The sequence below is a fragment of the Schistocerca nitens genome, chromosome 6 (genome assembly GCF_023898315.1).
Source record: "Schistocerca nitens isolate TAMUIC-IGC-003100 chromosome 6, iqSchNite1.1, whole genome shotgun sequence".
In the NCBI taxonomy this organism is placed as follows: domain Eukaryota; kingdom Metazoa; phylum Arthropoda; class Insecta; order Orthoptera; family Acrididae; genus Schistocerca; species Schistocerca nitens.
In genome coordinates this window covers 97639852-97665507 of record NC_064619.1, presented here as the reverse complement: position 1 = coordinate 97665507, position 25656 = coordinate 97639852, and the positions used below count along the sequence as shown (strand labels likewise).

Below are 25656 nucleotides of genomic sequence, written 5' to 3'. Positions count from 1 at the left end.
TTTCATTAGTTGTTGTAGAAATAGCGCCAAACAAACTAGTATAGGCATGCGTGCTCAAATGTAGAGGTATGTTAACAGGCAGAATACGCCGGTGCGGTCTGCAACGCCTATACAGGGTGGTCCATTGATAGTGACCGGGCCAAATATCTCACAAAATAAGCAACTAACGAAAAAACTACAAACAACGAAACTCGTCTAGCTTGAACGGGGAAACCAGATGGCGCTATGGTTGGCCCACTAGATAGCGCTGCCATAGGTCAAACGGATATCAACTGCGTTTTTTAAAATTGGAATCCCCATTTTCTATTACATATTCGTGTAGTACTTAAAGAAATATGAATGTCGTATACGAAAACAGTAACTTGTTCTCGAAAGAACAGTTACTGTTAATGACCGTGCAGCTTTTCCCTGTAATAAATGATGACTAACTGAAAACTTCAGCTGCCGGCAGGTGTTGTTGATATACCTCGATGTGGACAGCTGAAAATGTCCCGACCGGGACATCTCCAGCTTACATGGCAGACGCTCTATCCAATGAGCCACCGAGGACACAGGCGAATAGCACGACTGCCGGGACTTATCACTTGCACGCTTCCCGTGACACATTCCCAACTGTCCACAATTCTACATATGTATTGTACCTTATAGACATTTGCCCAACCACTCATTACTCGCGCACCTGTCGGCAGCTGAGGTTTTCAGTTAGTCATCATTTATGAATGTTTTAGTTGGACCACTTTTTTCGCTTTGTGATAGATTGCGCTGTAATAGTCACAAACGTATAAGTACGTGCTATCACGTAACGTTGCGCCAGTTCGGACGGTATTTGCTTCGAGATACATTACCCGTGTTAAAATGGGCCGTTTACAAATTGCGGAAAAGGTCGATATCGTGTTGATGTATGGCTATTGTGATCAAAATGCCCAACGGGCGTGTGCCATGTATGCTGCTAGGTATCATGGACGACATCATCCAAGTGTCCGGACCGTTCGCCGGATAGTTACGTTATTTAAGGAAACAGGGAATGTTCAGCCACATGTGAAACGTCAACCACGACCTGCAACAAATGATGATGCCCCAGTAGGTGTTTTAGCTGCTGTCGCGGCTAATCCGCACATCAGTAGCAGACAAACTGCGCGAGAATCGCGAATCTCAAAAACGTCGGTTTTGAGAATGCTACATCAACATCGTTTGCACCCGTACCATGTTCTATGCACCAGGAATTGCATGGCGACGACTTTCAACGTCGTGTGGATTTCTGCTACTGGGGACAAGGGAAATTACGGGACGATGACACATGTTTTGCACGCGCTCTATTTAACGACGAAGCGTCGTTCACCAACAGCGGTAACGTAACCCGGCATAATATGCACTACTTGGCAACGGAAAAACCACGATGCCTGCGCCAAGTGGAACATCAGCGACCTTGGCGGGTTAATGTATGGCATTATGGGAGGAAGGATAATTGGCCCCTATTTTATCGATGGCAATCTAAATGGTGCAATGTATGCTGATTTACTACGTTATGTTCTACCGATGTTACTACAAGATGTTTCACTGCATGACTGAATATCGATGTACTTCCATCATGATGGATGTGCGAGACATAGCTCGCGTGCGGTTGAAGTGGTATTGAATAGCACATTTCATGGCAGGTGGATTGGTCGTCGAAGCACCATACCATGGCCCGCACGTTCACCGGATCTGACGTCCTCGGATTTATCTCTGTGGGGAAAGTTGAAGGATATTTGCTACCGTGATCCACTGACAATGCCTGACAACGTGCGTCAGCGCATTGTCAATGCATGTGCGAACATTACGGAAGGCGAACTACTCGCTGTTCAGAGGAATATCGTTACACGTATTGCCAAATACACTGAGGTTGACGGACATCACTTTGAGCACTTATTGCATTAATGTAGTATTTACAAGTAATCACGCTGTAACAGCACGCGTTCTCAGAAATGATAAGTTCACAAAGGTACATGTATTATATTGAAACAACCGAAATAAAATGTTCAAACGTATCTATGTTCTGTATTTTTATTTAAAAAACCTACCTGTTACCAACTGTTCGTCTAAAATTGTGAGCCATTTGTTAGTGACTATTACAGCGCAACAAAGCGAAAAAAGTGGTCCAACTAAAACATTAATATTTCTTTACGTACAACATGAATATGTAATAAAAATTAGGGTTCCTATTTAAAAATTTCCGTTTGACCTATGGCAGCGCCATATAGTGGGCCAACCATAGCGCCATCTGGTTTTCCCCTTCAAGCTAGACAAGTTTCTTTCATTGTCGTTTTTTCGTTTGACGCTTATTTCGTGAGTTATTTGGTCTGGTCACGATCAATGGACCACCCTGTATAAGACAACAAGTGTCTGGTGTAGTTGTTATATTGGTTACTGCTGCTACAATGGTAGGTTATCAAAATTTACATGAGTTTCAACATGGTGTTATAGTCGGTGCACGAGCGATGGGACACACCATCTCTGGGGTAGCGATGAAGTGGAGATTTTCCCGTACGATCATTTCAACAGTGTACCGTGATATCAGGAATCCGGTAAAACATTAGATCTCCGACACAGCTGCGGCCGGAAAAAGATCCTGCAAGAACGGGACCAAAGACGACAGAAGAGAATCGTTCCACGTGGCAGAAGTGCAACTCTTCCGTAAATTGATGCAGATTTCAATGCTGGGTCATCAACAAGTGTCAGCGTCTGAAACATTCAACGAAACATCATCGATATTAGATTTCGGAGCCGAAGCCCCAATCGTGTACCCTTGTGACTGTGCGGCACAATGCTTTACGCCTCGCCTGGGCCCGTCAACAACGACATTCAACTGTTGATGACTGCAAACATGTCGAGTGGCCGGACGAGACTCGTTTCAAATTTTATCGAGCGGATGGACGTGTACCGGTATGGAGGCAACCCCATGAATCGAGGGACCCTGCATCTCAGCAGGGGCTGTTCAAGCTGGTGGAGGCTCTGTAATGGTGTGGAGCGTGTACAGTTGGAATGATGTGGCGCCCCTGATAGGTCTAGATAAGACTCTGACAGATACGTAAGCATCCTGTCTGATCACCTGCATCCATTCATGTCCATTGTGCATTCCAACGGACTTGCGCATTTCCATCAGGACAATGCGACACCCCACACGTCTAGCATTGCTACAGAGTGGCTCAGAAACACTCTTCTGAGTTTAAACACTTCCGCTGTCCACCAAACTCAGCAAACATGAATATAACTGAGCATATCTACGATACCTTGCACCGCGCTGTTCAGAAGAGATCTGCACTCCCTCGTACTCTTCTGGATTTATGGACAGCCCTGCAGGATTCGCGGTGTCAGTTCCCTCCAGCACTACTCCAGACGTTTGTCGAGTCCATACAACGCCGCGTTGCGACACTTCTGCGTGATTGCGGGGGCCCTACACGATATTAGGATGGTGTACCAGATTCTTTGGCTCTTCAATGTACTTCCATTGTAAGGGCTGGTGACCATTCAAATATGGCACAACCGTGAAATATAGAAAGATCTTGACCGTACAATTCTTTATTAAGTGTTACGCTTTTCTAAATTTCAGCCTCAGACTAAAGCTGTGGAATGAAGCGTACAAGAAAGGAATGATAGAAAACATACATAGGCGTGCAATGTACAGAAATTTCACAAAGTATTGTACTTAAATCAAAATCAAATTTTAGTCCAATGCTCACGAAAGAGAGAACATAGTTTGAATACAAAACAAATCTCATCTCATGTAGGCATATTTCGCAGTGCCGTATATGCGAATTTAGTGTGGCGATTGAACTATCAAAGAGGTAAACGAAAACAGCAGGTGGCCCTAGCATTTACCATAGAAAACAAGTTAAAGAGTAACCTTAGAAACTTCTATACACTGCATGTAAGTACATCTCAGCGCCTCACGAAAAAATTTGACGAAAATATTTAGCCTACTTATATAGAACAGAAAGTAATACAAACAGCGAGAAAAGTGCGTCGTTAGGTAACAACGTAAGAAAAATTACAGTCAGTAGTCAAAACAGAAGACATTTGCAACCAGTAACTAGTATGGTGCAAAATAAACATAAAACAGATATGAATAACAAGTAAAACATACCTGTGAAGGAATAAGTTCGCAACCATCACAAAACAAAATGAACGTAAGTATCACAAAATGTAATCACTACGTCTGCCCGGACTGGTGGCAGTTGCTTGATATGAAGAACTATTATACGATAAAATGGGACATTTTTCCCTCTATAACATAGTGTTAGATTGTCTTACTGTCCAGTTGCGGGTGGACGTGTCAAGATTAAATTCATGTCACATGCAAGATCCATATTCCCTTGGAGGTGTAAAAATTTTAAGCCTATAAGTCACTTCAAACAAAAAATTACGGCCATGTATGTCGCTTATTGTGATGCCACAATTTTTAGACTCGGAACTCGTCAAAACCTACAGGATTCTTCCCATATCCAAAGATAGGGCTATTTATATCACAATTTTGATACTATAAACACATTAAAACGTATAGGATGCTTCTCGTTAACCAATAACCATGAAATTCGGCGAGAGGCATCGACTGACATTGCAAGTAAGGTAAAAAATCTGAAACTTCTTAAACTGTCACATACAAAATACATTCTGCCATTTGAACGTACTTGTGCACTGCATTCATTGCCCATGAAAGCATGAGAGACGAATATTATTGCCTGCAAACATAACATGTAAGGTGTAGTCATGCTTTGCCAAGTAAATAAAAATATTTTATTAAATCTACTCTCTCTTCATATATAAACTAAAGTCCCCTGCTCACTTCTTTTTGTGTGTCAGGGGTATGGTGATGAACTACTAAAGAGATTTTGATTCTGCCTTGGAACTTCCGCGACCAATATCTTCCCAGTATCAATAATGAAGATTTTAAAGAAGCAGAAACCTTAGTACGCGAGTCCTCCTCGCGCATATACGCCTGAATTTCAAGCAATTAGTACCGTCAACGGCAGATAATACATCCATCACACCACTACCTGTCCTGTAGCAGTTTTTGTATACAGCGAACATTAGAGACGTTTTATTAATAATATGTAGTTAATTGGACATCCGGAAGCACGTAAATTTTGAAACGTGTAACCAACCAAAATCCATTAAAAAATAGTCTTTGATGAATCTCGACAGAGGGACCTAATGGTTCCTATTCATATCGATTTTTCTGTTCCAAACTCCTCTGAGACACCTTTGATACGATGATACTTACCTAACAACGTACAAATAACGTGAGTTTGGGGGCTGAAGGAGAAAGGAAGAATTATTGCTATATTGCTCTCAACTAAGTGTGCACAAGGCAATTCCGAACTTGATCCAAAGCTCAGAGGGCCTGTTGCGAAATTCGTCTGAAATTGATTATTAAATTCCTTACATCTGAGTGAGCTTTCACATCGAGGAAATACCTAAGGTAAATGTGTTCCGTTGGCTTTGGCCTCGAACATGAAACTGATGGGTAGCACCGTGATCTGAAATTTGCGACCGTCTCTTAACACGATAGGCAACGGCCTTGCCGCAGTGGATACACCGGTTCCCGTCAGATCACCGAAGTTAAGCGCTGCCGGGCGTGGCTGGCACTTGTATGGGTGACCATCCCGGCCGTCATGAGCTGTTGCCATTTTACGGAGTGCACTCAGCCTCGTAATACCAGCTGAGGAGCTACTCGAAGGAACAGTAGCGGCTCCGGTCAAAGAAAACCATCATAACGACCGGGAGAGCGGTGTGCTGACCACACTCCCCTCCCAACCGCATCCTCCATTGAGGATGACACGGCGGTCGGATAGTCCCGATGGGCCACTTGTAGGCTGACGACAGAGTGCTTTGTTAACACGATATGTGACACCGAGCAAACATATTGCCATTCCTTATGTTGAAGTTTTCTTGGGCAGTTCACTTTTTGTACATACTTAAAGCAAGTTCAAGACATCTTATGAAAGAGTATTACAGGTCAGATGAAGAGAGAAATGATGTCACTGAGCTGTCCTCGCTCTGTACAATCCGTTTCCGTTCAGCATTTCCTTTCTCGTTAATGCTGAGAATTTTAAACTATTTTTGACTAGACGTTGCGCTATAGCTTCTAAAAATTACTTTCAAAATACACATATCTCGAATACTTACATTCTTGGAAATATAAAATATAAAACCTTACGCAGATGAATAGCCTTGCCCACAGGCATGAAAGATAGGCAGTCTCTTTGGAAAGTTGTCGGGTAGACGTATCCAGTATTTTAGAATTCACGTCAGCGAAGGTAACCGAAATTTTAACGGCCTTAATAGTACTATACCATATCTATTACTGTAGAACCTCAAAAGAATCCTGAAGAACAGTACTATGACCACAGACTCTCGTAAAATAATTGCCATCATCTGGTGGATGGTGTAATTCCGATCTCTAGGCCGGCCATTAAGTGCAATTATTCTTATAATAAAAATGTCTGAACTTCAGTTGAACTGCCGTTATCTTTGAAAAAGAAAGGAAAGAGATACTGCCAAGCTTCTGCAATTGAAGTGGATAAATTGGAATCGTTCACCACGCCCAGAAACAAACACATACACACACACACACACAGACACACACACACACACACACACACACACACACACACGCACGCACGCACGCACGCACACACACACACACACATACACACACACACACAGACACAACACACGCATACTGCACTCCTTACACGTATAATCTGTTTCGTACAGCCGGCCGAAGTGGCCGAGCGGTTCTAGGCGCTTCAGTCTGGAACCGGGAGACCGCTACGGTCGCAGGTTCGAATCCTGCCTCGGGCATGGATGTGTGTGATGTTCTTACGCTATTTAGGTTTAAGTAGTTCTAAGTTCTAGGGGACTGATGACCTCAGATATAAAGTCCGATAGTGCTCAGAGCCATTTGAACCATTTTTGTTTCTTACAAAGTAATCCACAGAATATTTGTGTTTTCTTCAAACCCCAACTACATTTTAGGAAAGATTCGTTGCCTTTTCTTCGTATACACACAAACACACTTACACCCACAAACACACAGGCATATAAATTTCTGTAACTTATTAAGCACTTGAGTACTGTTGGAATTCTGGAGAGAGAAAAGGTGCGCTAATGCGAAAGCAACCTCGTCACATCATCGATATAGTGTTTGGTAACATTCCCAGCCAGCATCTGAGACGAGGCACGTTACTGTGTACATCTTGCTGAAAACTGCTGATGCTGTTTCTGCCCTGCAAAGCGAGTAGCCAGTACACGCCTTCAGTCTCTCTCTCTGTCCCTCTTTCACTCTCTCTCAAGCTATTATAAAGTAATCGTGTTTTATCAAAACTTCGCAGCTACAGGAAGACATTGTTTCTTTTTTTCGTATGACTTACTTCAACTAGACATGTGGGTGGATATCTAGCTTTTTTTCCTTCTGTACTTTAAAATCTCCTGCTGCAGGTCTCAACGGGTAATTTTCCAGCAGACAAATTCTTTGTTGATCTTCTGAACTGTTTGAATATCGATTATGAAGACAGACCTCAAAAAGTGTCTTACAAATACAAATTTTAACAAAATGACCCACAATGTATTCAGCTTTCTGTGAATCTGTCATCTTGATCTTATTACACGCAACAGACAAAAGGGTGTTATCTTTCACACTGATGGGAGTCATATTAATATTTGTATGTTTTGTGTGATTATTTTGAATGACTACATCTCTCACCATATCAGTCTATTTGAAAGAACCTTGAACACTGTTATGTTTAAACAGCATTTTTTATAGATTTGCATTGAGTCGCTCCACAACTGAAGCTTTCAGTGTGGGAAGTGCTGAGTAGTGATTAAACTTATGCTTCTGCATCAGCTTGCTGAAATAAATAATGTAAAACTCCCTTCCTTCATCTGTTTGTAAATTATTTGGAATCCGTTTTCTTCATATGTTTTTGTACTCATCTGGAGTCTCAGTACCAGTTATAATCCTTACAGCAGTGACCCATGCTTTCTTTGAATAAGTGTCTATTACCCACAGTAAAAATTTATTGCCCATGTTGTATTGGAATAAACGGTCAGGTCAGTCAAGTCGGCCTGAAGAAGGTCTTCAGATCCTTCCATAATAACCGCTCTCCTCAGATAAACTTTGCACCTGAATACTGCAGTACATTTCATGCATTTGCCAAGTATATTTTGTGCTAAAATCGTCCCTTAAACATATTTAGATCAATCCAAATATGCACTGCGCAACAGAGTAAAACGTTCAATTTTCGAACACCCGTAATTTTCTCCTCTTGTGACGCAGAAGTAGAAATTTGCCTCCAAATGAATACAAACTTTCTCTGTAAGACGTCGTAAGCACTGAGGATTCACTGACTCGTCGCGTCCTCTGTTTCACTCTTACACACGGTTAAGTTTTATCTGTGACTTATGTTGTTGACACCAACGGAGTTATCCGTGACGCATCTGCGCTTACTCCTCATTATTGTGTACGGAAGTTAAAAACAAGCAAAGTATACGTGGTCTTGAAGGCGGGACCACAATGTTAGGCACCAAAACACTACCAGGACTACTGATTATTTGGAGATGGTTACTGACCTGTAATTACAGAACCCGAAAAAAGAAATTTTTCGCCTTTTTTTCATACATCGGTCGGTAAGAGTAATCACACTGACAGTGGACAGTATGTCCCTCTTTCGCGGCTTGTGCCATGCATTTTGGGCCACAACTTGTTGCCACCAGCCAACTGCGTTGTAATTTTCGTGTCGCTACAGCTTCATCACTCATGCGATTGTGAAGGAAAATGCTCAGTTGCATCTTCATTTATTTACTCACTGATGCCCGTCTTTCATCCTAACATTCACTCGTGTATTAGAGAGAACTTAATAACTATGTTTGCTAGTATGTTTCAGGTACTCTCCACCTCAGCCAGAGAGTGGTGTAGTGACGTAGGCTTCGGGCGGCAGGGTAACTTGTTTCTGTCTTAACCCTAGGACTCACTCTGGCGTCATAGGTGACCCCAATCATTTTTACTATGGATAAAATAAAATTTCTATTTCTTGTAAAAGTCCAGAATTTTGTGACTTTTACCACACAATATTGTAGTTCTCTCACAAAATTTTTTAGAGCGCTTGACGCAACATTTAAATCAATAATTAACAAAAACTACTGTTGGTGTCAATTATGACCCCAGATAGATTATATGTAACATTCATAGGATGTATAGATTATCAACTATCAATCTCTTTCTTAGGTATTTTGAGTTGGTAACACTGAATTCAGGTGTTATTCAGGTGTTACTCAGAACTAACCTCAAACTGGAGGTTCGTTTGTACGTTTGTTGTACGTTTGTTGTTGCAGTGTAATTTCAGCATGGATGGAATACGTTTTGCTCCTGGCTATAGTGTAGAACAAGCTATGGAAGACTTATTTCGTAGCAGTAGTGATTCAGAAGGTAGTGACGCCGAAGATGATGGAACAGAGACACAGGTAGACCAAAGTGATGAAATTTGTTTACATGAATTAGAAGAAAATGATATTCTTGCTGAAATTGATGACAGTGGAGAAGATGAAAGTGCAGTACTGGTAAGCAGGGGTCGGGATATTGCATGGAGTACAAAAGAACCATCAATTCGTAGATTTCCAATCCGCAACATATAACGATTTTCAGCAGGTATTCCTAGTACAGTTTGTGTTAGCTCAGCTGTTGACTGTTTCAGGCAGTTTATTACTAATGAATTGCTGGATATAACAGTTCAGTTCACAAATCAACGAGGAAATTAATTGAAAGTGTCTGGAAAATTAGTTGACTGGCGTGATACAGACTGATGCGAGCTTCTTTCATTTTTAGGCTTGCTGATTCTGTATGACGTACAGAAGAGCCGGGGGAAACCTATTGACGAATTTTGGTACTCTGAATATGCCACTCCTCTATTCCGTGCTACTATGTCGAGGAGGCGATATCAGGACATTCTGCTTTCACTTCGTTTTGACGACCGCATCACAAGACTTGAAAGGAAAGAGAGGACTGGAAATAAGGCTGAAGCTGTACAGGAAATATTTGATTTGTTTGCCGTGCAATGTCAAACATCATTTATACCTTCCAGCAACATTACTGTTGATGAACATCTTTGCGTATACAGAGGTCGGTGCAGTTTCAAGGTCTACATTCCATCAAAGCCAGGAAAGTATGGCAACAAGATATGGAGCTCAGTAGACTGTGAACATGGTTATCTGACAAATCTTCAAATGTACACTGGAAGGAGTGGTGATGTGAGAGAAGTGAATCAAGGCAAGAGAGTGGTCTTAGATTTAGTGCGTCATCTGGCTGGCAGTGGTAGGAATATTACCACTGCCAATTTTTTCACGAGCTATGACCTTGGCCAAGAATTGTTGAAAATGAAGTTGACACTTGTAGGTACTCTACGTTCTACAAGAAAAGAACTTCCAAAAGAGTTTTTGCCTTCGAAAACTAGGGAAGAATGCACTACCAGATTTTCATACAGTGGTAAAACCCTATTAGTTTCGTATGTTCCAAAAAGAAATAAGGCTGTGCTACTCCTGTCAACACAACATCAATCATTTTAAGTGCCCAAAGAAAACAACTTGAAACGAAAACCAGAAGTAGTGTTGTATTACAACTCAACAAAATCAGGTGTTGATACGCTAGATCAAATGAGCTCTTACTGTTCTGTGAAAAAGTGGACAAAACGTTGGCCATTAGCAGTATTTTATGATCTTGTCGATCTAGCTGCACTCAATGCCTACAGACTCTTCTGTGTTGCTGTTGAAAAAACAGAGAGACATCTTTTTCTAATGAAGTTGGCCAAAGAAATGGCAAAGCCCCAAGTGGAACGTCGTTTGAGTTTACCACAAACAAGGAACAAGGGTATTATTAGCAATATCAAATCTTTAGACCTCTCTAGTTACGAGGAAAGTATAGCCACTACCTCAATTAAGAATAAACATTTTTGTGCAGCTCACGACGCTGCCTTGGATGTTCCCTTGTAAGTGTATGTAAGGAGCTTGCATTCAGAATACATTATGCATAATGCGACTTTATTTTTGAGTTGATTAATTCTTCGGCCGTAACTGATAGATTTGTTTTTGAATAACTGAATGGCATAAGGGCATACAAGTAGAAAGCGCTACACTATTCCAGTCTATGAAGTGTACCATAATATTCGTCTCTGTAGGCCATGTTTACTGAGATTAGTCAGACTTTTATACAAATATTAAATCATATTTCATTAATAATATCAAGAAAAACAGATAAAAGTAGGGTAACCGTTTCAACACGACATCGTGTATCAATTGCCCAGAGCGTTCTGTGACCGATATCATCTACAAACTTTGTGTATAGTTCTATTATAGCTGGAAGACATAAGATCTGGTAGTACACCGCGTCACTTGTGTCCTGTCCTTCCTCGCCAGTGAGCTGCTTTGTATCAGAAAAGCAAGGTTCTTTCGTCCTTCTTTTTTCGGAATGCTTCCCGAAGTTTCTCACTTCTTATGGCTGATTTACGTCGGATAATCTACTCTCAGTAAACCTCCACCACTTGCTCAAAATCATAGAGTTCTGAAGGAACATTTCCATCGATACGGCGAAAATCTCTTACAAGACTTGTATCGCTTGTAAGAAGTCCGTGAAAATGGCAACAATCACCAAAGCTCGCAGTGAATTTCAGGTGAGGTGTGTTAGCGAATGTCTTCGAGGATCGTTTTAAGGCGTCAGTAGCTCATGTACGTTACAACCAACGTGCCATCGTTGAATTTCTAAGTGCAGAGAAAGAAACTGTGGGGAATATTCACAGACGCTTGTGCAAAGTCTATGGAGCATCTGCCGTCGAGAGAAGTACAGGTAGTCGATGGACACAGAGTGTGTGGTCATCAGAAGGCGGTTCGACGGAGGTCCACGATTTTCAGAGGTCAGTGAGCCCACCAAATGGTTCAAATGGCTCTGAGCACTATGGGACTTAACATCTGAGATCATCGGTCCACGAGAACTTAGAACTACTTAAACCTAACTAATCTAAGGACACCACGCACACCCATGCCCGAGGCAGGAATTGAACCTGCGACGGTAGCAGTCGCGCGGTTCCGGACTGAAGCGCCTAGAACCGCTCGGCCGCAGCGGCCTACAGTGAGACCATCCACGGCTATCACAAGTGACATGTTGCATTGAACTGACGTTGGCATTCGCGAGGTCAGACGCATTGCGACTCGAGAAGACATTTTGAGGACGTTGAGGAGATGATTCACACGGTGAAGCACTGGCTACGCCACCAGAACAAGGATATACACCCAAAGAGCATACACACCCTAGTTTCGCACTGGAACAAGGCAATTGAACTAGATGGAGATTACGTGGAAAAATGTGGTGTGTAAATAAAACGCCATTCTTTCATGTCTGTAACTCTCATTATGTTCAATAGAGAATCACCGAAGAAAAAAATACGGCGCATTTCTCTGTGGGGAAACTTCGAAGATCACAGGGTGTAATGACATTAAAGTGAGTAGCAATTATACTGGACATGGGTCACGAAGAGGATGCTCCATACGAACGAACTACAGATGTCAGGGTATTTTTTTATTTTCTATAAGGATCTGTGGGTCTCTTAGCGTTTCTCTATCACAAAAGTCGACATGAACTCACTAACAGTGCATAACGTCTACATCTACGAGTACATTTACATCCAAATAGGTACACTGCAAATTACACTTTAGTGCCTGGCAGAGACGACGACGACGACGAGATTACTGTTTAACATCCCGTCGGCAACGAGGTCATTAGAGACGGAGCACAAGCTCGGATTAGAGAAGGATGGGGAAGGAAATCGGCCGTGCCCTTTCTAAGGAACCATCCCGGCATTTGCCTGAAGCGATGTAGGGAAATCACGGAAAACCTAAATCAGGATAGCCGGACGCGGGATTGAACCGTCGTCCTCCCGAATGCGAGTCCAGTGTGCTAACCCTGGCAGAGAGATCGTCGAACCACCTCCTCAATAAATCTCTATTATTCACTATCGAATATCTTGTGGAAGAAACCAATACCTATATCTTTCTGTGCGAGCTCTGATATCAATTATTTTATTACGATGAACGTTTCCCCCATGTAGGTCGACGACTACAAAATATTTTCGCATTCGAAGAAGAGGATTGGTGACTGGAATTTCGTGAGAAATCCCTCCGCAACAAGAAACGCCTTTGTTTTAATGATGTACACCACGCATCCTCTATCATGTCCGTAACAACATCTCCCCTATTTCTCGATAATACAAAACGTGCTGCTCTTCTTTTAACTTTCTGGATGCACTCCTTAATCTTATCTGGTAAGGATTGCGCACCGCACAGCAGTGCTTCAAAAGAGGACGAATAAGTGTAAACAGTCTCTTTAGTAGATCTGTTGCATCTTCTAAGCGTTTTGCTAATAAATCGCAGTCTTTGGTTCGCCTTCCCCATAATATTTTTTTATGTATTCTTTCTAATTTAAATTGTTCATAATTTTAATTCCTAGATATTTAGTTGAATTTATGACCTTCAGATTTGACTAATTCATTGTGTAACCCCAGTTTAACTTATTCCTTTTAGGACTCATCTGTATGACCTCACATGTTTCTTTATTGAGGGTCAATTACCAATTTCCGCGCCGTACAGATATCTTTTCTAAATCGTTTTGCAATTTGTTTTAGTCTTCTGATGAGTTTACTATAGGATAAATGACAGCATCATCTGCAAAGAGCCTCGGACGGGTGCTAAGGTTGTCTCCTAAATCGTTTATATAGATAAGAAACAATAGGGGGCGTATAACACTACCTTGGGGTCAGCCAGAGCCCACTTCTGTTGTACTTGATGATTTCCTGTCAGTTACTATGAACTATGACCTCCCTGACAGGAAATCACGAATCCAGTGCATAACTGTGACGATATTCCAAAAGCACGCAATTTAATTACAAGCCCCTTGTGTGGTAAAGTGTCAAAAACATTCATATCTAGAAATATGGAATAAATTTGAAATCCCTTGTCAACAGTACTCAACATTTGGGAGTAGAGAGTTAGTTCTGTTTCACAAGAACGAAGTTTCCTAAATCCTTGTTGACTGTGTTTCAATGGACAGTTCTCTTCGAGGTGACTCATAATGTGCAAACACTATGTATATATGTTCCAAAATCCTGCTGCGTATCGATTCCATATCTTGAATATTGATGTGACCTGTGCAACTTTGGATACGGATATTTCGTCTAGCTAGCGGTTGTGTATTGTTAAGTATGGAAGTACTGCAAAGGCATCCTCTGAAAGGAACCTAATTGATATACTGTCTGGAGAGAGAGACTTGCTCTTATTAAGTAAATTAAGTTACTTCACTACTCCGACGTTATCTGCTTCTAATTTATGTTGGCAATTCCTCTTGATTAGAATTATGAAATATTTACTTCGTCTTCCTTGGTGAAGGAATTTCTAAAGACTGTGTTTAGTAACCCTGCTTTAGCAGCACTGTCATCGATTGTATTTGTATTGCTATCGTACGGAGAAGGCATTCACTGTGTCTTGTCGCTAGTATACTAAGATGGCCATTCTTGGGGATTTAGCGTTCGTTTCAATTTGGCATGATTTTTCGTTGTTTCTGCAACAGTGTTCTGACTCGTTTTGTATACCAGGGGCCTCAGCTCCGTCGTTAGTTGATTTATTTGGTATAAATATTTAAATTGCTGCTGATATTAGCTCTCTGAAATGAAGCCACTTCTTGTCTACACTTACATTGTTGATTTGGGAGGAGTGGAAATTGTCACTCAGAAAGGCGTCAAGAGAATTTTTGTCTGTCTTTCTGAACAAATATACTTTTCATTTATTTTTGGAGGATTTGGGAGTTACAATATTCAATCTTGCTACGATATCCCTGTGTTCACTAATGCCTGTATCCGTTTTGTTGCTCGTTATTAGCTCATAATTGTTTGTTGCTAAGAGGTCAAGTGTGTTTTGTCAGCCGCTTACTATTCGAGTGCGCTCAAGAATTAACTGTTCGAAATAATTTGAAGACAGGGACGTTAGCTCAATTTCGGATGATGTTTTATGGTTACCTCCATATTTAAAAATTTATTCTCGCCAACATATCGAGGGTAAATGGAACACACAACAATCTGTAATTGTATGAGTCAGGTAAGTGTTTGAAATTAAACTTAAGTTTTCTTTGAATCTTTCAGCAGCTTTATCATCTGAGTTGGGAGGTCGGTAAAAGGATCCAATTATTACTCTATTCCGTTTGCCAAGAATGACCTCTACCAATACTAACTAACAGGAACTGTCTACTTCAATTTCTTTACAAGATAAACTCCTTTAAACATCAAGAAACACTTCACCGCCAACTGTGTTTTTTTTAACACGATTAGGTTCTTCGCAAAAATTTCAGCTTAACTTACCTTCAGCTTTAGTGCCTCTTACAATTTGAGCATCAGTGGTTTCTATTAGCGCTTGAAGCCCTGGTACTTTCCCAACACAGTAACGACCATTTACAGCTGTTATACCAATGGTTCTTAGATCTACGTTCTGCCAGTGTTCGACCTGCGCCCTTTGAGATGGAAGTCCTTTATGTATTTCTCCAAGACCATCCAAAATAAAATCCGGCCAGTCCACGCCAACTGTCCGTGAAGCCGCCTCCTGCGTGTAATGACCTCCAGACCTATGTAGCTGTATCTTAAACGCCACTGCCCTATGACGCAAGTAGAGGATTCTTCAACATAGACTGTCGCAGAATCGTCCGATCCTCTGATTCAGACCCTCCACTCGGCTCTGTATCCGAGGTCCGCAATCGGTCCTGTCGACTATGATGCAAATGGTGGACTCTGCTTTCATCTCGAAAGTAAGGGTGGCAGCTTTTAGCATTACTGATAGCCGTTCGTAACCAGAAAGAATCTCTTCTGATCCGAGGTGACATACATCGTTGGTACCGACGTGAGCTACCATCTAGAGTTTGCTGCGCCCTGTGCTCTTCATGGCGTTCGGGAGGACCTGTTCCACGTCTGGAATGACTCCTCCCACTATGCATATTGGCTTTCTTACCCATCTTGGCATTCATGTCCCTAAGAGGCCACATAAGGCGCCTAACGTAAGAGCTGCCAACTATCAATAATCACACCCTCTTTGATTGTCCTGATCTTGCACGCTGAGAAATTTCCGCAGAAACAGGAATAGCGAGTGCATCCGGCTACCGGACAGTGTCAATCATGGACATCACTTGGACTCTATTTGTCACACTAACCTAGGAGGTTTGGCATTGCCCCCCTCACCTCCCCACTGAAGTATTTCGCCGTCAGCACGACCCGAGACGACCTCTCACTCGAACACGGGTAATGGGCAATTCCTCAATGCAAACAGTAACTGAGCTGAATGAGATTTTCACTCTGCAGCGTGGTGGACCTCTTCCTGGCAAATTAAAACTGTGTGCTGGACCGAGACTCGAACTCGTGACCTTTACTTCTCACGGGCAAGTGACCCACCAACAGAGCTACCCAAGCACGACTCGCGTCCAGTTCTCACAGTTTTACTTCTGCCAGTATCTCATCCCCTACCTTCACAGAAGCTCTCCTGCGAACCTAGCAGAGCTAGAACTGCTGGAAGGAAGGATATTGCGGAGACGTGGCTTAGCCACAGCCTGGAGGATGTTTCCAGAATGAGATTTTCACTCTGCAGTGCAGTGTGCACTGGTTTTTGGAATGTAGGGGAGGAGATACTGGCAGAAGTAAAATTGTGAGGACTAGGTGTGTGTCGCGCTTGAGTAGCTCAGTTGGTAGAGCACTTGACTCTGTCAGAAGTAAATCTCTGAGGACGGGGCGTGAGTCGTACTTGAATAGCTCAGTTGGTAGAGCACTTGCTCGTGAAAGGCAAAGCTCCCGAGTTGGGGTCTCTGTCGGGCACACAGTTTTAATCTGTCAGGAAGTTTCAGTAACCGAGCTGGTTACTGTGCGGACCGATCGGCGGACTCGTGGGTCGTGTTGGACGTCCTTTGGATCCCCACAGACAGTCCACAACAGTGCTGCCCATCCACTGCAGCCTCAAGCTGTGTATCCGCCTGCAGCTGAGAGCGAAGCGTCACCAACTAAGGTCGCATACGCACACAGCAATCACAATTACTATCCATACTAGACACTGCGGAAAAATACGCTACGCAGACAAATAAACGGCGATCGGATCGCATTATGAAAATTTTCTGTAGACTCTGACGAAAACGCAAGAACTGTGTCTAATGAATAACACGCAGCAATTCAAAAACTAAACTTCAAAAGCACACAGATGGACTTACATAATTCGCTCCTGGTTAGGAACTAATAAAATGTGACAAAAATTGTTGCTCCCTTGCTGCTGCTTGTGTCTCGGCCGCCTGCTGCTGCCATGGCTCAGAGGACCATCAACATGGCCACTCTCCAAGAGCGTGTAAAAATGCTACAGGACATAGAGAATGCTCTACTGAACAATTTGAAGTAGGGAACCTGGTATCGGAAAATGAAGCATAAGGGGATATGGAAGTGTACTTCTCTACTCTTTGTCTAGCATTACTGTTTTCCATCTTATTTACAACTAAAATGTGTACAAGTTTACACATACTGTGTTATTTTTTATGTGTAGATCTTTACTTCCTCCAAGGAAAGAAGGAGGACGACCCTGTTTACTAGGAAGTCCTGATACAGTAGGCCATCTGAATGGCGACCTGTACTTGAGGTTCGTGCAAAGAGTTCTACCTGAGATGTCGGAGAACGTATCCTTGTGTGTTTGTGAGACTATGTGAATAAAATATGACCGATAACCGCCTCACACCAATGTGGAAGTCCGCAACCGTCTCAATTCTGTATTACCTGATCGCTAGATTGGAAGAGGAGGTCGTTTTCAACGGCCTGTGAGGTCACCTGACCTGAACTCCCTTGACTATTTACTATCGGGATATCTAAAGTCATTTGTGTATGAGACCCCATTGGATAGGGAGATGGAATTAGTAGCCAGAATTGTAGCTACCTGTGACGTGATTCGAAACACACCACGCATATTTATCAGGGTGTGTTATAATATTGTTCGCCGATGACATTCTTGCATTGAGGTTAATGGCCGTCATTTCCAGCACATTTATTAAGACACAATGCAAAAGGTACGTTCATTGTGTCAGTGAGGGTATTTGCAGTTAAATATAAGTAACGTAAATATAAAAGTACACAGTAATGTATTTTTATTCCTATTGCCTCCTCCCAGGTTCCCTATCTTAAATTGTTCAGTGGGGCATCCTCTATTCCTGTTAAATTTTTGCACAGTATTACCGAAAGACGCTGTATGTAAGCCTAAATTTTAAATATGTTTGTATTTCAGAAAACCTCTGAAGCGCGTAGGTGACACATAGGCCTACATTTTAAATGCATAAATTGCAACCGAACTAGAAAATACAGTACGTAATCGGGTATTGATGATCTGTTCGTGGTGGAGGCAGATGCAGTGGCCTCATTTTCAACCTTTGATAGTGCCTACTCAATCGGAGATACAGACCGATCCACACAACAGCCTTACTTAAACATCGGGCAAAAATTACTAACAAACTTGTATGATCTATTATCGAGAGCCATACAAGTTGTATCTCATTCTGTGTCCCATCACACTACGTGGTTAACCACCAAAGCACCTGGCATATATGTTGTTGTTGTTGTTGTTGTTGTGGTCCTCAGTCCTGAGACTGGTTTGATGCAGCTCTCCATGCTACTCTATCCTGTGCAAGCTTCTTCATCTCCCAGTACCTACTGCAACTTACATCCTTCTGAATCTGCTTAGTGTATTGATCTCTTGGTCTCCCTCTACGATTTTTACCCTCCACGCTGCCCTCCAATGCTAAATTTGTGATCCCTTGATGCCTCAAAACATGTCCCACCAACCGATCCGTTCTTCTAGTCAAGTTGTGCCACAAACTTCTCTTCTCCCCAATCCTATTCAATACCTCCTCATTAGTTACGTGATGTACCCACCTTATCTTCAGCATTCTTCTGTAGCACCACATTTCGAAACCTTTTATTCTCTTCTTGTCCAAACTGGTTATCGTCCATGTTTCACTTCCATACATGGCTACACTCCATACAAATACTTTCAGAAACGACTTCCTGACACTTAAATCTATACTCGATGTTAACAAATTTCTCTTCTTCAGAAACGATTTCCTTGCCATTGCCAGTCTACATTTTATATCCTCTCTACTTCGACCATCATCAGTTATTTTACTCCCTAAATAGCAAAACTCCTTTACTACTTTAAGTGTCTCAATTCCTAATCTAATCCCCTCAGCATCACCCAATTTAATTTGACTACATTCCATTATCCTCGTTTTGCTTTTGTTGATGTTCATCTTATATCCTCCTTTCAAGACACTGTCCATTCCGTTCATCTGCTCTTCCAAGTCCTTTGCTGTCTCTGACAGAATTACAATGTCATCGGCGAACCTCAAAGTTTTTACTTTTTCTCCATGAATTTTAATACCTACTCCGAATTTTTCTTTTGTTTCCTTTACTGCTTGCTCAATATACAGATTGAATAACATCGGGGAGAGGCTACAACCCTATCTCACTCCTTTCCCAACCACTGCTTCCCTTTCATGCCCCTCGACTCTTATAACTGCCATCTGGTTTCTGTACAAATTGTAAATAGCCTTTCGCTCCTTGTATTTTACCCCTGCCACCTTCAGAATTTGAAAGAGAGTATTCCAGTTAACGTTGTCAAAAGCTTTCTCTAAGTCTACAAATGCTAGAAACGTAGGTTTGCCTTTTCTTAATCTTTCTTCTAAGATAAGTCGTAAGGTTAGTATTGCCTCACGTGTTCCAACATTTCTACGGAAACCAAACTGATCTTCCCCGAGGTCCGCTTCTACCAGTTTTTCCTTTCGTCTGTAAAGAATTCGCGTTAGTATTTTGCAGCTGTGACTTATTAAACTGATAGTTCGGTAATTTTCACATCTGTCAACACCTGCTTTCTTTGGGATTGAAATTATTATATTCTTCTTGAAGTCTCATACATCTTGCTCACCAGATGGTAGAGTTTTGTCATGAATGGCTCTCCCAAGGCCATCAGTAGTTCTAATGGAATAATGTCTACTCCAGGGGCCTTGTTTCGACTCAGGTCTTTCAGTGCCCTGTCAAACTCTTCACGCAGTATCTTATCTCCCATTTCATCTTCATCTACATCTTCTTCCATTTCCATAATATTGTCCTCAAGTACATCGCCCTTGTATAAACCCTCTATATACTCCTTCCACCTTTCTGCCTTCCCTTCTTTGCTTAGAACTGGGTTGCCATCTGAGCTCTTGATATTCATACAAGTGGTTCCCTTCTCTCCAAAGGTCTCTTTAATTTTCCTGTGGGCAGTATCTATCTTACCCCTAGTGAGACAAGCCTCTACATCCTTACATTTGTCCTCTAGCCATCCCTGCTTAGCCATTTTGCACTTCCTGTCGATCTCATTTTTGAGACGTTTGTATTCCTTTTTGCCTGCTTCATTTACTGCATTTCTATATTTTCTCCTTTCATCAATTAAATTCAATATTTCTTCTGTTACCCAAGGATTTCTATTAGCCCTCGTCTTTTTACCTACTTGATCGTCTGCTGCCTTCACTACTTCGTCCCTCAGAGCTACCCATTCTTCTTCTACTGTATTTCTTTCCCCCATTCCTGTCAATTGTTCCCTTATGCTCTCCCTGAAACTCTCTACAACCTCTGGTTCTTTCAGTTTATCCAGGTCCCATCTCCTTAAATTCCCACCTTTTTGCAGTTTCTTCAGTTTCAATCTGCAGTTCATAACCAATAGATTGTGGTCAGAATCCACATCTGCCCCTGGAAATGTCTTACAATTTAAAACCTGGTTCGTAAATCTCTGTCTTACCATTATATAATCTATCTGATACCTTTTAGTATCTCCAGGATTCTTCCAGGTATACAACTTTCTTTTATGATTCTTGAACCAGGTGTTAGCTATGATTAAGTTATGCTCTGTGCAAAATTCTACAAGGCGGCTTCCTCTTTCATTTCTTCCCCCGAATCCATATTCACCTACTATGTTTCCTTCTCTCCCTTTTCCTACTGACGAATTTTAGTCACCCATGACTATTAAAATTTTCGTCTCCCTTCACTACCTGAATAATTTTTTTTATCTCGTCATACATTTCATCAATTTCTTCATCATCTGCAGAGCTAGTTCTCATATAAACTTGTACTAATGTAGTAGGCATGGGCTTTGTGTCTATCTTGGCCACAATATTGCGTTCACTATGCTGTTTGTAGTAGCTTACCCGCATTCCTATTTTCCTATTCATTATTAAACCTACTCCTGCATTACCCCTATTTGACTTTGTGTTGATAACCCTGTAGTCACCTGACCAGAAGTCTTGTTCCTCCTGCCACCGAACTTCACTAATTCCCACTATATCTAACTTTAACCTATCCATTTCCCTTTTTAAATTTTCTAACCTACCTGCCCGATTAAGGGATCTGACATTCCACGCTCCGATCCGTAGAATGCCAGTTTTCTTTCTCCTGATAACAACGTCGTCTTGAGTAGTCCCCGCCCGGAGTTCCGAATGGGGGACTATTTTACCTCCGGAATATTTTACCCAAGAGGACGCCATCATCATTTAATTATACAGTAAAGCTGCATGTCCTCGGGAAAAATTACGGCTGTAGTTTCCCCTTGCTTTCAGCTGTTCGCAGTACCAGCACAGCAAGGCCGATTTGGTTAATGTTACAAGGCCAGATCAGTCAATCATCCAGACTGTTGCCCCTGCAACTACTGTAAAGGCTGCTGCCCCCCTTCAGGAACCACATGTTTGTCTGGCCTCTCAACAGATACCCCTCCGTTGTGGTTACACCTACGGTACGGCCATCTATATCGCTGAGGCACGCAAGCCTCCCCACCAACGGCAAGGTCCATGGGTTCATGGGGGAAGCTGGCATATAATATGGACAAAATTGAAACGATGGTCACTGCACAATGCCCAATTCCAGCTGTTATTCGTCGCACACCAATGGCATAGAGCAAAGAGGTCTAACGTAATATATTGGCGTCACTTTCGAAACTGACTTATTGCCAATGGATCGTGTATAGCTCACCCTCGCTAGTTTGCACACGATGGTTACCACACGGCTGCCTCACAGATGGCGAGCATTCCATTTTGTGACATATAGGAATTCTGATTGAAGCAAGAATACAAGCCAAAACTGTGTACATGGGGTCAGGAGCATGTGCACTGACGCAAAAGGAAACTGTGGACAGTCTTACCACACACCTGGTTGCTACAGTAACTATGTCGATAAGCTACTTGAGACACTAAGACAAGGAAGAGGTCAATTGTCTAGTGATCTGTATGACTGGCTGGATCAATCACCACTAGATTTAGACTCCATCACTCCTCTAGGTAGAATCTAACCTCTAAAGTTCCCCTCTCGACGGAGGTGCTAAGAGAACACTCTTGACAATTCTGTAGGGCCCATTACCGGTATCAAGACTAGCGGTAAGAAGTCGTGTGGTCACATTATCATTTCATTCATCTGTTCGTCGTCATGTGCAACCAACCTACCCCATCCTTAGCACGTGTCTCCAATTCACATCGCTGTGCTAGTTAAGCTATCCAGACAAAAGTACGCAGACATACACCAGTGGAAATTAGTGCGGAGTGTGTTCACCTTCGTCTCTGTATCACCTTAAGCTCCACTGGGGACACATTTCAGTGACGCATTTGACTGTCTGTGCAGGAATGGCAGGCCATTATTGCTGAAGAGCGAAAACCAGGGATGGTAGTGATGTTGGGAACTGGAATCTAGAGCGAGTTCGACTTTCTGACTCATTCCAAAGGTGCTCTATTGCATTTAGTACATGACTCAGTGCAGGCCACTCCATTTAAGGACTGTTATCAGTGCCTCACAGATGATACCGCGTCGGCAGGTGATAGTTGAAGTGATCACTGTAGCAAATATTTACTAATAGCAGTATTTCTGGCCCCTCTTTTGATCATAAGCGAGGTAAATTCCTCCTACAAGTCAGTCATGGGCCTGAAGATGCCGTAGTAAGAGGATGAAACTGGTTGCCAAATAAAACAAGGTTGAAAATTGACGGCTGAAAGGTGTTTAACCTGACACTCTTCTCCAAAAAAGTGTTCTACATGATATTGCTCCACCTTACTCTACACAGATAGTTCCCCAGTATCTCAATGATCAGTTTCAGACCAGGTGGACTGACCGAGGGGAATCCAGTGCATGCGCTATTAAATAGTCAGATTTGAATACATTGTTTTCTTCCTTCCATGAGGTTTAAAATCCTTGACGTACTCTATTCCTGTGCCCGTCCTCGTTGCTCTCAGATACTGTAACCAAAATGGATGTGATTAAATATGGAACATGTGAGCTGTTTTCCGCAACAAGTATGGAAAGCAGGGCCAAGGGATGCGTGGAAACATGAGGCACTCACTTCCAGCAATTTTTATACATAATTGGTAAATGTATTGTTTTTGCTGTATGAATAATAAATGCCTTCATATCTCTATAACGAAGGTTTTTCAGACCTATATTTATATCATAACATTTCTAACATTTTGATATAAAAATAACTTTTCATTGTTTCTGACATAATGTTTTTAGACAACCATTAGAATAAACAACTCCCTGGACCGAGTAGTTGAATGACCCGAAGAGGATCGCTTCAAAGACGCGTAAACTGATTTCTTTAAGAGCCCATCTTTATACAGACGGTTACGGGACCTCCACTGTTCAGTATAAATTTTCTGAAGCAAATACCGTCAGGCATTTAAATTTCCAGTTATTTTATTTCAGCAACAAGTTTCAACGTTACATTACGCCATCTTCGGGCCCTCTGACGGACGTGAATGACAAGTGATGATTTAAGGCATCACAGAGTTAAAAATGTACGGATACCAGTCGATGAATATGGGCCAATATTTTGACTGGACCAGAGGTAGGATTCTTCTTACACGTCGGTCAGGGAGCCTGAAGATGGCATAATGTACCGCTGAAACTGGTTGCTCAAATAAAATAACGGCCGTAAATTTCGACGGCTGAAGGTGTTTTGATCGACATTCCAATCAGATTTCATTCAGATATCATGAAGTACTTGAAATTTCTAAAATTAATCACACACAGTATTAATTATCTGATACTACTGAGTAGTTTAGACACCTACAGAGAAAATGGAAGGAAAGAGAGGCGTTGCCAAACGTGGCGGGGCTCACCGTTGAGTATGTGGACGTAGGTGCTGGCTGGCTGCGCGTCGTTGGGCACGCACGAGTAGTTCCCGGAGTGCTCGCGCGCGGCGCTGGGCACTAACAGCGTGCTCGACTTGGATGGTCGGTCGGTGGTGACGTTGATGCCGCGGTCGGCGTCGTAGTTGACCATGCGGTTGTTATGGTACCAGAAGACGTAGACGGGCGGCTCCGTGCTCTGCCGGACCGTGCACACCAATCGCAGCGCGCTGCCCAGCTTCAGGTACTTCTCCGACGGCCCCGCGATCTCCGCTCTCGCCTCTGCAAAAGTGGAAGGGACAGAATGGTGCTTGGTCTCAATCCAAACCTTCAACAAGTGATCATAGTAGTTTCTCATGTTCGTATATAATAATTATGCTGCATAGAGAGCAAAAAGCCCATACTGTTGGAGCAGGATCGACTACGAAATTGCAAATCAGTTTTTCCTGGAAAGGGGAAATCATACATAAAAAATGCGAAAATGGGGGACATAAAAAACACAGTATATTTGGATAGTAGGAGTTGAAATGTATACTAAAACGAGGCATTCAACGGAGGACAGTTAAAATGTCGACATGAAGTTAAGAGATCACAGCTGGCAATATGTGGGTAACTTAAAAGAAACTGGACTCAAATACTAGTAAAGTTCGGCCACAGTATGAAAACACACATAGCGAGAGGTACTTAAAAACTATTGTAAACGATGGGACAAATTTGATCAATTAAAACTGCTGGTAGGGACCTGACGAGGGGTGGAGGCCGTAGGGGAGGGAAAAGGAGGGGAGGAAGATGTGGGGGGCCTGGGGGATGGGAGGAAGAAGAAAAAGGGGGCAGGGGGTGCGCCAAGAGGCTGGAGACAGGAAGGGCGGGAGACAAAGAGAAAGATGAGGCAGGAGGGGGCACAGAGACACAGAAAGGGGCACAGGAGAGGAAGGGGTTGTAGGAGGGAGGAAACCGACTCAGGGGAAGGGCAGGGGAGGGGGAGAACCCTGAGGAGTAGGGGGGAGCTACGGTTAGAGTCGGTAGGAGGAGTAGATGTCAGAGCAAAGCTCATCATACGGCAGTGGTAGGTGCTGGAGGTTGTATTGGAGTAGAGTGGAAGTGGGCCAGGGGGGTAGGGGGAGGGATGGAGTCTGTGGGTGATGAACAGGGTGTGGATGTGTTTGAGGAAAAGGAAAAGACGCGGAATGGGGATAAGGTCATTGAGGATCCTTGTGGGGGGGGGGGGGAGGCAGCAGGTGGATATGGAAGATGTGGCTGAGTGCATGGCGTTCTAGGATTTGGAGAGCTTTATAGAATCTGGGAGGGGCGAATATCTAAGTGATGTTGGATAAACAAAGGATGTGGTGGATCATGGATTTATAGGTGTGAAGGATGGTAAAAAATGA

General features: G+C 42.6%; 1 protein-coding gene and 1 pseudogene across 1 annotated transcript in view; one reads left to right on the top strand and one right to left on the bottom strand.

Moving 5' to 3' along the window:
• Window positions 1-25656, bottom strand: part of LOC126263242 (zwei Ig domain protein zig-8-like) — a 253264-nt gene that overhangs the window by 54439 nt on the left and 173169 nt on the right. The window contains exon 6 of the mRNA XM_049960327.1: window positions 24260-24550. Within this exon, the coding sequence (XP_049816284.1) occupies window positions 24260-24550 (291 nt within the window). The remainder of the gene's footprint in view (window positions 1-24259; window positions 24551-25656) is intronic.
• LOC126263963 (5S ribosomal RNA) lies at window positions 5548-5665 on the top strand (annotated as a pseudogene).